The sequence below is a fragment of the Schistocerca cancellata genome, chromosome 2 (genome assembly GCF_023864275.1).
Source record: "Schistocerca cancellata isolate TAMUIC-IGC-003103 chromosome 2, iqSchCanc2.1, whole genome shotgun sequence".
Classification (NCBI taxonomy): domain Eukaryota; kingdom Metazoa; phylum Arthropoda; class Insecta; order Orthoptera; family Acrididae; genus Schistocerca; species Schistocerca cancellata.
In genome coordinates, this window is record NC_064627.1 from 858,641,061 (window position 1) to 858,657,569 (window position 16,509).

At 45.0% G+C, this 16,509-nt stretch overlaps 1 protein-coding gene across 1 annotated transcript in view; it reads left to right on the forward strand.

The window, feature by feature from the left end:
- The window catches only part of LOC126159383 (uncharacterized), a 100,217-nt gene that overhangs the window by 20,005 nt on the left and 63,703 nt on the right, over positions 1 to 16,509 (forward strand). The window contains exons 4-5 of the mRNA XM_049916511.1: positions 11,252 to 11,352; positions 15,830 to 16,085. Of these exons, the coding sequence (XP_049772468.1) occupies positions 11,252 to 11,352; positions 15,830 to 16,085 (357 nt within the window). The remainder of the gene's footprint in view (positions 1 to 11,251; positions 11,353 to 15,829; positions 16,086 to 16,509) is intronic.

The window sequence follows — 16,509 nt, forward strand, 5'->3', positions numbered from 1 at the left end:
TACCAATATCGAAATGGCAATATCGATTGCCGATATTTTTATTTTATATTAATTCTTTCGTTATTTTCGCTAAATTTTTAAAGTTGTCCCTTTGATGTTGTGGTGGACCATAATTTTACTTGCACTGTGTGAAGGACTCTTACTATTTCTTGAGCTTTCATCATGCCTAGTCTCTCCCTTTGATACTGTGAAGCAAGTATAAGTGCACAAAGTAGTAGTTCAGTTGCCCTGGCGGGTGACTGTCAGTGGAATAAGATGATTTCCGATGTGAAGAAATAGCATACCTGTTGCGTTAATAAACATTTTTCACGCAACTAGGGTGCTATTTCTTCACATAAGCGTTCTTAAAAAAAAAAAAAGTTGCAGAAAATGAAACGGAAAACTAAATGACAAGACTAGTCACTAGGTGGGCGGAGACGTGTGAGAGTAAATGCTGACGAAATCGGCCCTCGGTGCTACCAGCAGAAATTGCAGCTTTTAACTTTAGGACATTTTGACACTACAATTGCTAGGTCGCTGGTGTTTGCAGTAACGAAACAGGGAAGTCGGTTCCGGCCAACTCCGTTGTGTGTCGAAACCGAACGATGGACTCATCGGAGATGTTTTATTGTGTCACTTACATGCAGTTTGCAAAGTGTTTATCGCCAAGCGTGAACAAGCATAGTTTTCCTTTCAGTTCTTTCTCCAAGGGGGTCAAGCAGGCTGACAGCTTGCTGATGTGAGAAATATCTAATAATGAATCAGTACTTAAATATACAGCTCTAAAGCCGGCAGTATATTTAAAATGTGCAACCGATATTTTTATAGGCCGGTACGTCGGTACTGCATCGAGGACCGATAACATTTTTAAAAATATCAACAGTCTTAGTGAGTACATAATATTTTGAATAGGATCCCATGTCCGGAAACCAACCGTTTCCGTGCTACAACCATTTGGAAACTACCGTCGACCACTAAACTATACAATATTTCACAGTTTTAATACATTTGTAGAAAATGTGGCAATGCTGGAAAGAACACCACCCTTAAGGACTGTGTTCAGTGGCACATGTGTATAATGTTTACATACAACGGGGTGCAGTGTTATATATACACTCATGCTCATAAATTAAGAATAATTGCAGAATGTGGTGCCACACAACGTGGCACTACACAAAAGTGGCGCTAATAGCATAGGCACATAGGGAACACACGCGACACAGATCTGGAAGTCCACGGTATTGGTGATAAGTTGAGAAAACCGTCCCGAAACACACGTGCTACAAAACGCCACTGTTTCCTGCGCATGTACCCCGACATAAATATGGGATATGATCACCATGCACATGTACACAGGCCGCACAGCGGGTTGACATACTCTGGATCAGGTGGTCGAGCAGCTGCTGGGGTATAGCCTCCCATTCTTGCACCAGCGCCTGTCGGGGCTCCTGAAGTGTCGTAGGGGTTTGAAGGCGTGCACCGATACGTCGACCGAGAGCATTCCAGACGTTCTCGATGGGGTTTAGGTCTGGAGAACAGGCAGGCCACTCCATTCGCCTGGTATCTTCTGTTTCAAGATCCTTCTCCACGATGGAAGCTTGGTGGGGCCGTGCGTTATCATCCATCAGGAGGAAGGTGGGACCCACTGTACCCCTAAAAAGGCGGACATACTGGTGCAAAATGACGTCCCGATACGCCTGAGACGTCCCGATACACCTGACCTGTTACAGTTCCCTTGTCAAAGACATGCAGGCATGTACGTGCACCAATCATAATCCCATTCCACATCATCAAACCACGGCCTCCATACAGGTCCCTTTCAAGGACATTAAGGGGTTGGTATCTGCTTCCTGGTTCACGCTAGATGAAAATCCGGCGAGAATCATTGTTCAGACTATACCTGGACTCAACCGTGAACATTACATAGTCATTGGAACAGTCCCAGGTTCTGTATTCTTGACACCAGGTTTTACGGGCTCTCCTGTGACTAGGGGTCAGTGGAATGCACCTTGCAGTTCTCCGGGCGAATAAACCTTGTATGTTCAGTCGTCTGTAGACTGTGTGACTGGGGACAACTGTTCCAGTGACTGCAGTAAGGTCCCGAGCAAGGCTACCTGCAGTACTCCTTGGCCGTCTGCGGGCACTGATGGTGAGATATCGATCTTCTTGTGGTGTACGCTGTGGACGTCCCGTACTGTAGCGCCTGGACACGTTTCCTGTCTGCTGGAATCGTTGCCATAATCGTGAGATCACACTTTGTGGCACCGTGCTACGACCTGCTGTGTTTGACCAGCCTCCAGTCGCCCTAGTATTCTACCCCCCATAACGTCATCAGTCTGTGTTCTTTGAGCCATTTTCAACACACAGTCACCATTAGCACGTCTGAAAACGTCTTCACACTTACTCGCCGCACCATACTGACATGCACCAACACACCTCTGCGTATGTGGACTGCTGCCAGCGCCACCGTGCGACGACCGCAGGTCAAATGCATCGCATGGTCATACCCCGAGGTGATTTAAACCCGCAAACCGCCCACCAGTGTGTTGTTTCACCTTGTATCAGCATTATCCTTAATTTATGAGCTTGAGTGTATGTTGCACCTGCTGTATCATCAGGACCCATTGGGAACCGTCTGCTTGCGGCATGATTAAGATTACGTATGACTCTGGCCAGGCTACTGCGACACCACCAAACAGTACTGCTCTGATGTCGTTAGAGGTGACTGGAGATTGGAATGGCGGTCTGTTATCTTCCGTGATGAGAGTACGTTCTGTCTGCATTGCCACCAGAGCGGGGCTACTCTGTATTGGTGCGCCCTTTTGGACACAGTGTGCTGTGATTTGTGCTTGAGTTGGTCTGAATTTATCGCCGTATTCCAGAATGACGAACTAAATGTCACCGCACTTATCAGCAAAATGGGCTTCTCGTTGAGAGTATTACATTTTTTCCGGCAGTGTATTAACAAAGTACGAAGGATTATACATAATTTTTGAACAAGCGAAAATTGCGAAAGACATGAAGTGCGGATATTACAACATCGCGAGCAGTAACAGCACAAAACGACTGTGTTTTGGGGAGAAAATAGAAACAAAGGCTGGTCGGGAATAGGTGAAGTCCCTGGAGCAGCTAAGGGTGTGGCCCGTGTTTGTGGCGGGGCTGCCGTGTAGGAGGGGGAGGGTGTGACGGTTGCGAGGCGGTCGTAAAAGACACGCCGTAACGGCTGGCAGCCAGCAACAGGACACGCCGCGGTCTCCGACGGCTGCCTGGGTAATACAAGCCAGACCGGGCGTGACCGGTGCTCTCTGCATGAGCTCGCGCTTAAACTGTGTCACGCTCCATTCCGTCCATTCCATTCTGACCGAACATATGAACCTAACATAAGACTAGACCTGCCACCTTATCCATCCCTTCGTTAGGTTTTTTAAAGCTTTACTGGCTTTCGGGGCACTTCATTCAGGTACCTACAACTGTAATACACCCGAAGAAAATTTATTATGATTCATGACAGGTAAATACATAAATATACAGGTTTGTGCAAAAAAAAAAAACCCGGCCCCCGAGTACTACACTGCTCATTGTCGCGCCCCCCCCCCCCAAATTGTCAACTATTGTTTCGAAGCTGTTGCGACTACGTTTTGTATTGTCAATACCAAAGCCGCAGCGACTTGGTTAAGACGTGCGAAATAAATATCTTAGCGAGATGTATCTTCTTCAAGAAAGGATCGCAATAGTGGAGGCGTACGTGTGTACCGGTTCATTCAAGGAAACGGGGGAAATTTTTTGCAAAGATATTTCCTGTCGTTTCCACACCAGCAAAGAACAGTATACAGGATCTGTTGACAAAGTGGCGTACTACAGGATTACTTGCAAACGTAAAAAAAAAGATATAGACCGGTACATTCTTGCATCTGCTGTGATCTTAGATATTAAAACACGAATGACCCAGAGTCCAAAGAAGTTGGCACGTAAATTATCGCAACACGTTAGGGGTGAACCCCCACAAAATGATATGTGACAAAGAACTGGTGGAGGAAAATAGGCAAAACGTGTGAATTACTCTACGTGACTACGTCAAACAATTGAAAGTGTAACGTTGGATCCGCTGCTGTATTTCACGAGTGATGAAGCCTGGTTCCATGTAACAGGACACGTGAACGCCAAGAACACCAGATACTGGTCAACAAACAATCCCTATACGATAAATAAGGAACCTCTTCAAGGTGAAAAAATTGGAGCGTGGTGTGCCGTGTCAGCGGGTCGGATTTTGGGCCTGCTTTTTTCTTGTTTTTTTTTTCTCTTAGTAAAAACTGCCGTGCATTTGGGAATCTGGGGAATTTTAGGCGCAGTTGACCCCGATGAATGTACGTACGCTATCTTTCAACAGAATGGGGCGACCTTTCACACCCCATTCGTGTCACTCTTAGGAATTCATGAAAGATCAACAGAAGAAAGGACTTTAAGCAAAGAACTGGCTGCCGCATTCGACGGAACTAACCAGTCGTGACTTTTATCTGGGGGGGGGGGGGGGGCAGTATAAAGGGGGAAGTTTATGCAAATAACCGAATTCGTAATGAAGTTTTGAGAACTGATGCAGCGGAGTTGCGCAAAGTGTATATTAACATGTTTGGGCTCGCGCAAAAGTGCATTGACGCACAAGGAGGTCATTTTAAACTCCGAATGTAATGTAATGTAAACGGTAAGACGAATTCAGGAAATGTAGACACTTGCGTTAGCTTGTTTGTTGTTTCTTTATTATCTAATTGTTGCATATTTATCAACTTATTGTCTCTGCTCTGAGATAAGCAGGTTGGATGTTTAAAGAACTTTAGGACGACTTCCGTCCAGGGAAGTAGTATACTCCTTGCTCTTCTTCTTTCCTTGCTTCATTTTGTAATTTCAGCTTACTTTCTGTTTTCTTTGTCTCCTGGGTGGATCATCCTTCACTGTTTTGGAACTCTTCATTTTCACCATGTCTACAGTATTTAAACTTTTCATCAACATTTTCCTCCTCGAGCATTTTAAGTGTCTCAATTTTTAATCTGACATCCATTCCATCATTAAAAGTAATCGCTGCATCGCGAATCTGTATTTGCACAATTATTCTTCCAAAAACGCTGAGTTTTGAACAGAAAGACTAATTAGTGTTTCGATTGAATCTACCTACACACTTCTTTATTTCTTTAAAATTAAATGTCTATTACAAATCACACAACAGTATTTGCTGTAGGCCCTTCATTGAAGACTTTAGTGTGTGGTTATGAATATCAGCATTCCCAGAAAATTACTACGTTTGTATCCATGAAGGCATACCTTCTCCGTTCTGTACGATGCTTCGAGCTATCTTATTTCCAAATACAAAAGAATCGCCTCTGAAATCATGCTAAAACAGCTATAGAAAGCAGTCACCACATTTAGTAACACACAAAAATTCAGGCATCAAACAGTTCTCCTACGAATAATTGAAGCTCTGAACTATGCCTAACAAGTATGAAAAATTTGCAGTACCATCCTGCGACACAAAAATATGAGAAATACATGTCGAAGTAAAACTGACATAAAAGTAAGTTAGGAGCTAATGGATGAAGTGGGCGTGGAATTTTCGTTGTTACATGCGCACCAACATACATATATTCCCCCATAACCCGGCAACTAATGAAGATTTTGTGTTGTTGACGTAACTAAAGCTGAAGGAACGATGAAATTTTTTTGAACAAATTTGAAAATTGCGTTTTTTAAGCCCAGGTAACTGTATCCACTGCCTTAAATGCACACACCTCTATGTGCTCGTCTCTGATTGTCGTTTTTATGATTGTAGCTGCACATCGCATTTCCGACCAACGATTGTTTAGAAAACGTTGCATGCTTCGTTGTCCCCAAGCCTACTATGGCGTTGTCAACTTTTCTCCACTCTGCGTATTTACTCGATAGGTTTCTGTTCTTTGGTCATTACAAAGTGTTCAGTTACAAATGGAACGTGTTGTGGATATGACACACAGTCTCAGATATCTGTCTGCCCTATCCTACAGATTGTTCATGTTCGAGGAGGGAAATTGCGTATGTCTCACTTCCGTGCGGCACTCTTCACCTGAGTTACGTCTCTAGTGAACACTCGCCGTCCACGGCAATTTGCTGGGCCCCATTCCCTTTCCTGAAGGTCATGTCTGCAATAGGCAGTAGGCAGTAACAACAGTGTACAGTAAATATTAGAGGGGTTGGCGCTAGTGACAGAGGGTCTCAGCCGACTCGACGGCAGCGCCTGTAAACGTTGCCCGCACGTCATAGCTGCTCTGCCGGTTGCCTGCCTGCCCCTGCACACTTGTGCATTCGGCTCAGGGGACTAGCAGCGCCAAAAAGGAACGGCTGGAGACGCGCCCGCGGTCTGCGGCCGAGTCGTAAAACTGTGGACGGGCGCTGCTAACACCGCAAATCTGCACTCGCCACTCCTCTGACCCCGCCTCCGTTAAACGCTTACTGCGGACGACGCTGTCTGCACAGTACAAGGCAAACGTTTTTTTTTACTTCTCTCACAAGTATCACATACCTTACTCCTAACAAGGGGTGGTAGCGGGGTCTTTTATGGGGCTCGGGAGCGGATTGAATTGTGATGCAGTTTAAAGCGCCAGGCACCTCACCATACAGCCGTTCATCCTGTTGGGCTTTCGTAAAGGAGGTTCAGTCCTCTGAAAGTGGGCAAGATCAATTGAAAGTCGTCAGCTGTAGTGGTGAAATAGCAGTGTGTACTGCTTTAAAGATGATTTTCAGCTCAAAGGTCAACTTTTGTCTTCCAGTGAGACTTAGAACCTAACATGAATTTTTAGTTATTAAGAAAAATCTAATGTTCAAAAAGATTTGAGCTTTTCACCTCTAAAAAAGATTCTCAAAGCCTTTCGAAGAAACAGTCCATATATTATTTTTTGATGTTCTTAATCCTAAAAAGCTATTACTTTATTGCTCTGCTTTCACATTTAATGAGAGCTAAGGACTGCCTTCAAGATGTTGATTACTAAATAAACTGGTGCATACAACTTGACATAACTATCGCATGATGTGTGTCTACCAAATAACAAACACTATGTGATTAAAAGTATCCGGATACCCCCAAAAACATAAGTTTTTCATATTAATTGCATTGTGCTGCCATCTACTGTCAGGTATTCCAAATCAGCGACCTCAGTAGTCATTAGATATCGTGAGAGAGCAGAATGGGGAGCTCCGCGGGACTCACGGACTTGGAACTTGCCCACGTGATTGGGTGTCATTTGTGTCATACGTCTGTACGCGAGGTTTCCACACTCCTAAATATCCCTAGGTCCACCGTTTCCGATGTGATAGTGAAGTGGAAACGTGAAAGGACACGTACAGCACTAAAGCGTACAGGCCGACCTCGTCTGTTGACTCACAGACCACCGATAGTTGAAGTGGGTCGTAATGTGTAATAGGCAGACATCCATCCAGACCATCACACAGGAATTCCAAACTGCATCAGGATCCACTGCAAGTACTAGGACAATTAGGCGGAAAGTGTGAGAACTTGGATTCATGGTCGAGCGTCTGCTCATAAGCCACACATCACGCCGGTGAACGCCAAACGACGCCTCGCTTGGTGTAAGGAGAGTAAACATGGGACGACTGAACAGTGGAAAAACGTTGTGTGGAGTGACGAATCACAGTACACAATGTGGCGATCCGATGGCAGGGTGTGGGTATGACGAATGCCCGGTGACCATCTGCCAGCGTATGCGATGCCAACAGTAAAATTCGGAGCCGATGGTGTCATGATGTGGGCGCGTTTTTCATGGAGGGGGGGGCTTGCACTCCTTGTTGTTTTGCGTGGAATTATCACAGGACAGGTCTACATTGATGATTGAAGCACCTTCTTGCTTCTCACTGTTGAAGAGCAATTCGGGGTGGCGATTTCATCTTTCAACACGATCGAGCACCTGTTCATAATGCGCGGCCTGTGGCGGAGTGGTTACACGACAATAACATTCCTGTAATGGACTGGCCTGCACAGAGTCCTTACCTGAATCCTATAGAACACCTCTGGGATGTTTTGAAACGCCGACTTCGTGCCAGGTCTCACCGACCGATATCGATACCTCCCCTCAGCGCAGCACTCCGTGAAGAATGGGCTGCCATTACCCAAGAAACCTTCCAGTACCTGATTGAACTTACGCCTGCGAGTTTAGAAGCTTTCACCAAGGCTAAGGGTGGGCCAACACCATACTGAATTCCAGCATTACCGATGGAGGGCGCCACGAAAGTGCAAGTCATTTTCACCCATGTGTCCGGATACTTTTGATCACATAGTGAAGCTCAATGAGGCTTGGACCAGACATAGGAAAAACTGTTGAACTATAGTAAAAGAAGTAACTGAAAAAAATACGCAATAATGGACTGTAGGAAAACCAGAGAAGAGAATCGAAGCATTTCAGATGTGGTGTAACAGAAGAATGTTGAAAATTAGGTGGACTGATAAGGTAAGGAATGTGGAGGTTCTCCGCAGAATCGGCGAGGAAAGGTATATATGAGTAACAGTGACAAGATGGTAGGACATCTGTTAAGACACCACGGAATAACTATAGAGGGTAAAAGCCGGAGAGGAAAATAGAGACTGGACTCAACCCATCAACTAATTAAGAACATACGAGGGGCATTTGGAAAGTCCGTGCAAAAATAAAAACTACTTACGTGTTTGGGGTAAACCTTCTTTATTCTTAGACATAGTCTAAATAATACTTATACAGTTTGTCCAACGCTGTTCTAATTTGTTGACCCTTCCGAATAATAGGAATTGTCCAAGTCTGCAAAATAGCTATTAGTTGCTGCAATCACCTCCTCGTTTGAATAAAATCTTTGTCCCGCCAGCCATTTCTTCAAAATGGGGAACAAATAGTAGTCCGAGGGAGCCAAGTCTGGAGAACAGGTGGGGGGGGGATGTAAAACGAGTTGGAATCCTATTTCCAATAATTTTGCGAACATAACTGCTGAGGGGTGTGCTGGTGCATTGTCGTGCTGGAAAAACAGTTTTTTTGTGGTCCAATCGCTGAAGTTATTCTTGCAGCTCGGTTTTCAAACAGTCCAATAATGATAAATAATATGCACCTGTAATAGTTTTACCCTTTTCCAGATAGTCGATGAGGATTATCCCTTGCGAATCCCAAAAGACAGTCGCCATAACCTTTCCCGCCAAAGGAATGGTCTTCGCCTTTTTTGGTGCAGATTCTCCCTTGGTAACTCATTGTTTAGATTGATCCTTGGTCTCAGGAGTATAGTAATGTATCCATGTTTCACCCCCAGTGACGAAACGACGCTGAAAGTCCTGCGGATTCTTCCTGAACAGCTGCAAACCATCCTTGCAACACGTCACACGATTCCGTTTTTGGTCAAGCCTGAGCAATCGCGGAACCCATCTTGCGGATAGCTTTCTCATGTCCAAATGTTTATACAAAATATTATGTAGCCGTTCATTCGAGATGTCCACAGCACTAGCAATCTCACACACCTTAACCCTTCTGTCATCCATCACCATATCCTGGATTTTATCAATGATTTCTGGAGTTGTAACCTCCACAGGGCGTCCAGAACGTTCAGCATCACTTGTGCCCATATGACCACTCCGAAAATTTTGAAACCACTTATAAACTGTTCTAACCGAAGGTGCAGAGTCACCGTTATGTTTATCAAGCTTCTCTTTAGTCTCCTGAGGCGTTTTGCCTTTCGTAAAGTAATGTTTAATCACCACACGAAATTCTTTTTCGTCCATTTTTTGACAATCACTCGACTTCCTTGATTCACACGAATGCACAACACAAAGAAATATACCAATATGGCTGAAACTTGGTGTGCGTTCTTTCCAAAGATGCTACTAACTAAAAGTCACCTTGATACGCCTACTAACTAAAAATCACCTTGAAAACGCGCCGGTGGTGCCATCTCTCGGACTTTGCACGGACTTTTCAAACGCCCCTCGTAGGTTGCAAGTGCTACTTCGAAATGAAACGGTTGGCGCAGGAGTGGAATCAATGTGGGCCGCATCTGACCAGTCAGAAGACTAATGACAAAAAAAGGCAATGCTGTCCGTTCCTCCTACACCGACGGGTCCGCCTCTCGTGATATTAAGTGGTCAATTATGCATTACACGGGGTGTAGACATACTTTTGATCAGATAGTATAGACTTGCCTTCGGTTCGGTGCAGCATCCTTCAGCTGGGTGGAGGTAACGTTTTTAAGCACTCCGCGGGCTCGTGTGCACTAGAAGGAAAGTGTCAGTGGGCGCTGTAGCTCACAGTTCACCTGCGATGCCCTCGCCCTCGCCCTCGCCCTCTTGCCTGTGCCGTGTGCCGGGTCGCCTCGCGGCCGCGTCCCCCGCCAACAGCCGTGGGCCGCGCCGCCGCCCACGCGCGCTCCTGCCGGCCCTTCGCGTCGCGTCGTTTATTTGCCGCCGCCGCCGCCGCCGGCGGCTGACGCAGCATCTTCTGCCGCCGGCGGACGGAGTGCTGCCGGCTTTTGCTCTCTTTGGCTTATTAGCTGCTGGCCAGAGTCGATGACACTCCACGGGGGGGCACTGCCCGACCGACACACCTCGACTACCGTACGCCTCGCCTTCCCACACCCGTCCACTGCCCGGCGAGGGTCAAATTTGCCTTCTGGGCTGGTTCTCGGCAACAGCTTACACGTAGCAGCCTGCACACTTAGCTTTGTTCAAATGTGTGTGAAATCTTAGGGGACTTAACTTCTAAGGTCATCAGTCCCTAAGCTTACACACTACTTAACCTAAATTATCCTAAGGACAAACACACACACCCATATCCGAGGGAGGACTCGAACCTCCGCCGGGATCAGCCGCACAGTCCACGACTGCAGCGCCTTGGACCGCTCGGCTAATCCCGCGTGGCGATTTTCCAAATTCTTCGCGATCTCTTAACAGGTTTACAATATCATCAGAAAACCTAAGGTTTTATTTCTTCTGCCTGAACTTTTATCCCATTTTCCAAGTTATTCCTTGCTCAACGGTCAGACTGAATAACATCGGGAATAGGCTACAATCACGACTCACTCTCTTCTGAACTACTGACTACTTCGACTTCATTGCCCTCAGTTCTTATTACTGCAGCTTAAGTCCCTGTACAAATTGTAGAAAAGCTTTCGCTCCCTTTCTTTTGTCCCTGCTACTTTCAGAATTTGGAGGAGTAAATTCCAGACAGGTTTTAGTAGTGTAACTGTCGCTGACGTGATACCAGGTGTGCCGTGTTGTGTGTGTTGGCAGTTATCGGCGACTACCTGAAGAGAGGCCTGTCCGGAGGGGAGAAGAAGCGGGCCAACATCGCGTGCGAGCTGCTCACCAACCCGTCGCTGATGCTGCTCGACGTAAGTACCAAGTCTGCCACCCTCATAAACGGGTACACACACACAAATGTAACCTCCAAACACCGACCAGGCGCATCATAAACTTTACTGTGGACATAGAGCAACAAGTGAAGAGAGAAATAAGTCAACACAGTTGGGCAACAGATCACTCCCAAGGCCACATTCTCAAATGTCAATGAACGATCGTGACGGAACTTGGCCGGGGTGTTGGGGGGGGGGGGGGGGGGGGGGGGGGGGGAATAATGCGACACTTTTTGCTCGTCCCCAATTACACTTTTAAGGAGTAAAACACACACCCAAAGGTAATTTTGCATACTAGATTTGGAGGAAATATCTTTGAAACGATGATGCTCAAAAAATGTTTCTTACATTAAATTTGATGTGTAATTAACGTTCTTGGAAACTGTGAAATCAAATTTTGTAATAATTTGAAATTTTGCAAAATACCCCATCATAAGTAATTAATTTTGAAGAATGAAAACTTTTTGTAGAATGTAAATTAAAAAAGCGTTAAAGCTTCATACATCCCTGTGTAATAAGCTGGTTTCCGATATACGAGTTTTGGAAAATAAGCTGTAGACTATATGCTGTCACAGTATTTTCAACATACCTAATTAAAGAAATTCCTCCAGTCTATATGCGGCATAACAGAAAACCAGTGCTTAGCAGTATTGGTTAAAAACAGTCTTTGTTGCAGTTAGGTTTTTTTATCTTTCAACGACGCGTTTCGCCTTAATTAGGTATCTTCAGGTTACCTTTTCTAGATGGATGCGAGAGGCACCAAGATATGACAACCTGAGCCACCATCTGGCTGCTACTCGCTCCTGTGAACGGGAACGCATTATGCATATCTTGGTGCCTCTCGCATCCATCTAGAAAAGGTAACCTGAAGATACCTAATTAAGGCGAAACGCGTCGTTGAAAAATAAAAAAACCTAAAACTGCAACCAAGACTGTTTTAAACCAAAACCTAATTAAAATACCCAAATACTCATTATTAGACTAGTTACTTATTTCCCTTGTTTATGTTTTAAATTATTTTACTTTTTACATACTTTTTTGTTTTTTTTTATTTACCGTTTCGGATGTGTATTTTGTTAATTGAAAAATTGAGCAACTCATTATTATGCCACAATAATAATAATAATAATAATAATAATAATAATAATAATAATAATAATCGGTAAATTAATGCTTAAAACATAACGTTTTCTTACACCGTGCACATAAAATGAACGAAAGTTCTTCGCATAATATACACGACAGCGAACACAATATAAAAGAAAATATAGCAAGGTTTCAAATCGTCGCTGGTGACACACTAAATTTTTTATCAGGCTTATTTCAGTACCAGTATTTTAGCCTTTGCGGAGAGTGTCCGTTATGTACACGTGACTGCAGCTTGATTGTATTGCTTCTCAAGTGGAGACTGACATCATAATCATTCAACAGAACTAGATCTGGAAACCTTCTCACAAAGTCCTCCCAGCATCGAAAGCTGTATACGTTTCACGATTGTTTTATTATGACGTCGTATCTGCTGAACCATATGTCGTACAATGATATAATTTTGCGGTGCATTCAGTGGTATATGTGGATCCTGTGTACTGCGAGTAGAGCTGGCAACAAAGAACTAACGTCAAACCTGATGGTGCACTTTTATAGCTTAGACAGAGAAAATGTAATATCCGATAATTTTTTTCTTTTAGTTATTTTGCGGGAGATGTTAGCGAGGAAGAGATTCGGAAAAGGTTCGAAATCATGTTTAAAGTTCGTTGGAAGTCACTAACAGCGCTCATTCGCAAATACTGTAAGAAAATAGTCTGGATAATGTACACGCCGTGGCTGCCTCAAAACAATTTCTGACTTTAATACCTGCCTTATTATGCACTACCTTAGCACAAGACTGTACCCTTTAATAAGCAGATTATGAAAGCGATTTCATTCAGCAATTATATTAAATATTGAAAATCATATTTTCGTTGCCGCCTTGAAGCAGTTAGACAATCTGAAATTGGGACTGGGTGACGGTTTTTGCCTTTTAGTGATCCAGACTGATCTGAGGATACTCAGAGGTCGAAACCGGTTATCCAATAAAATAAAAAAAGTGAGCAAGCGATGTTCCTCTTTCTATGCATCGGAAGTCGTCACGTATGCATGGACATTCTTTTGTTACGACTGAAGTGTGGCACAAGTATGAGAACAGAACACTAATATATTCCTGTTAAGATATCTGATAATGCACTCGTGCTCAGAAAGAACAGAATACCTTGAACGACTAGAGGCTGGAAGCCCTTATTAACAGCACATGAACATTAGTATGTTCTGCAGAAATGAGTGATTTCCTGTCAGAAAGGTCACAGTTCATAGTAATAGACGGAAAGTCATCGAGTAAAACAGAAATAATATCCGGCTTCCCCAAGGAAGTGTTATAGGCCCACTATTGTTCCTGATCTATATTAACGACATAGGAGACAATCTCATTAGCCGTCTTAGATTGTTTGCAGATTATGCTGTCAATGAAAGTCATCAGATGACCAAAACTAAATGCAAAATGATTCAGATAAGATATCTGTATGGTGCGAAAAATGGAAATTGACCCTGAATGAAGAAAAGTGTGAAGTTATTCACATGAGTACCAAAAGAAATCCGCTAAATTTCGATTACGCGATAAGTCGCACAAATCTGAAGGATGCAAATTTAACTAAACACTTAGGATTAAAACTACAAATAACCCAAATTGGAACGATCACATAGATAATATTGTGGGTAGAGCAAACCAAAGACTGCGATTCATTGTCAGAACACTTAGAAGGTGCACCAGGTCTACTGTAGAGACTGCTTACACCACACTTGTCCGCCCTATTCTGGAGTATTGCTGTGCGGGATCCGCATCAGGTGGGACTGACGGATGACACCGAAAAAGTACAAAGAAGGGCAGCTCGTTTTGTATTATCGTGAAGTAGGGGAGATAGTGAATTGGAGAGGCGATTATTAAAATAAAGGCGTTTTTCGTTGCGACGGGATCTTCTCATGAAATTTCAATCACCAGTTCGGTTAGCACCCACCTACATAGGGAAAAATGATAATCACGATAAAATAAGAGAAATCAGGGCTCACACAGAAAAATTAAAGTGCTCGTTATCCCGCGCGCCGTTCGAGAGTGGAACGGTAGAGAGACAGCTTGAAGGTGGTTCATTGAATCCTCTGCCAGGCACTTCATTGTGAATAGCAGAGTAATCACGTAGATGTAGATGCTTCGCAGACGTATGCACGAATCGTAGCGTCAAATCAATGACTTCGAAGGACGGCGCATTATTGGCATGAGAGAATGTGATGCATCCATCCGGGAAATTGCTGCTTGTGTGGGATGAAGTGTTTCGGCAGTGCACGGGTGTCCCCCTACCTTTTGACGAGTATGCAGAAATATGCTAGACGGCAATGGTGTATGGAACAACGTCACTGGCGACAGGAGTAGCATCAGATAGTGTTTTAGGACGAAGCCAGGTTCAGTTTGTTTGTAAACGGTGGCCGCATTTTGGTTCGCCACAGCCAGGGGGAGCGGCATCACAGTGACTGCATTCGCAGAAGACATTCAACTCTAACTCGTGGCCTCATGGCGTGGGTTGCTATTGGGTACAACAACAAATCATCGTTGTTGCGTGTCCAGGACACTGTGGCGTACGTGAATGACGTCCTGCGAGCAGTAGCCACACCCTTTCTGCAAAACACCCCAGACGTAATTTTTCAGCAAGACAATGCACGACCACATTTTGTTGCACGAAGATGTGCCTTCTTGGTGTCGCAGGATATCAGCCCTTAGCGCTGGTCCACCAGATCACCAGACTTGTTGCCAATCGAAAATATGTGGGATACGGTGACCAATCGAAACTGTGTGGGATACTGTGAAACGACGGGTTCAGCACTGTGGCCAAATGCCGACCGCCGACCGCTGTGGCCAAGCGGTTCTAGGCGCTTCAGTCCGGAACCGCGCTGCTGCTACAGTCGCAGGTTCGAATCCTGCCTCGGGCATGGATGTATGTGATGTCCTTAGGTTAGTTAGGTTTAAGTAGTTCTGATGACCTCAGATGTTAGGTCCCATAGTGCTTAGAGCCATTTGAACCATTTGCCAATGCTGACCACCAAAGCAGCATGGAGAGATGTGCCACAGGACGCCATTCGCGCCTTATACGTGTCGATTTTATCACACATGGTAAAAGTTATCAGGGCCCATGGCGTCCCCTGTGTCTAATAGGCAACGGGGTCACATGTTGAACTGAACTGAAGTGACTGGGACGCTAATCATTTCTGCAGAACATACTAAAGTACAAGTCGTGTGAATATGAAAGTCCTATCTCTAGTCGTTCAGGATGTTCTGTGTGTTTTTTTTTTCTGAACATGATTGTACGTTGTAACAGTGTGTTCAGTGTGACCAACTGTCTAAATGAATGAATAAAGGTAAGTGGTTGTGGTACAGGAGCCGACGTCGGGCCTGGACTCGCACTCGGCCTACAGCCTGATGCTGAGCCTGAAGCGGTACGCCGTGTCGGAGGGCAAGACGGTGGTGGTGGCGGTGCACCAGCCGTCGTCGCAGATCTTCCAGCTGTTCGACAAGTTGCTGCTGCTGTGCGCCGGCCAGACCGCCTACTACGGGCCCGCGCGCGCCGTCGTCGACTTCTTCGGTGCCATCGGCCTGCCCGTCATGCCGCAGTACAACCCCGCCGACTTCATCCGTGAGTATCGGAGACGGCGTCCGCTACCACTTCCTGTCTCTCCATCTCACAGTAGCACTTACGCACACTTGTGTCCACAGCTCGTGGTCTCGTGGTCTCGTGGTCGCGTTCTCGCTTCCCGAGCACAGGGTCCCGGGTTCGATTCCTAGCGGGGTCAGAGATGACTGGGGGTTTGTGTTGTCCTCATTATTTCATCTTCATTCATGAAATTTGTATGGCCCCTGATAACCGCGCAGTTGAGCGCCCCACAAACCAATCATCATCATCATCAGAACAAGTGTTAAGCCATCAGGGATTATCTTGTATGGTAGTTAAGGACTGCAGAGGGGAAAAACTGTAGCAGTAGACGGAAAGTGGAATGTATCCAACAAACAATTGATGTTGATTATCATTATCATGATCATCGTCATGATGATATGATCAT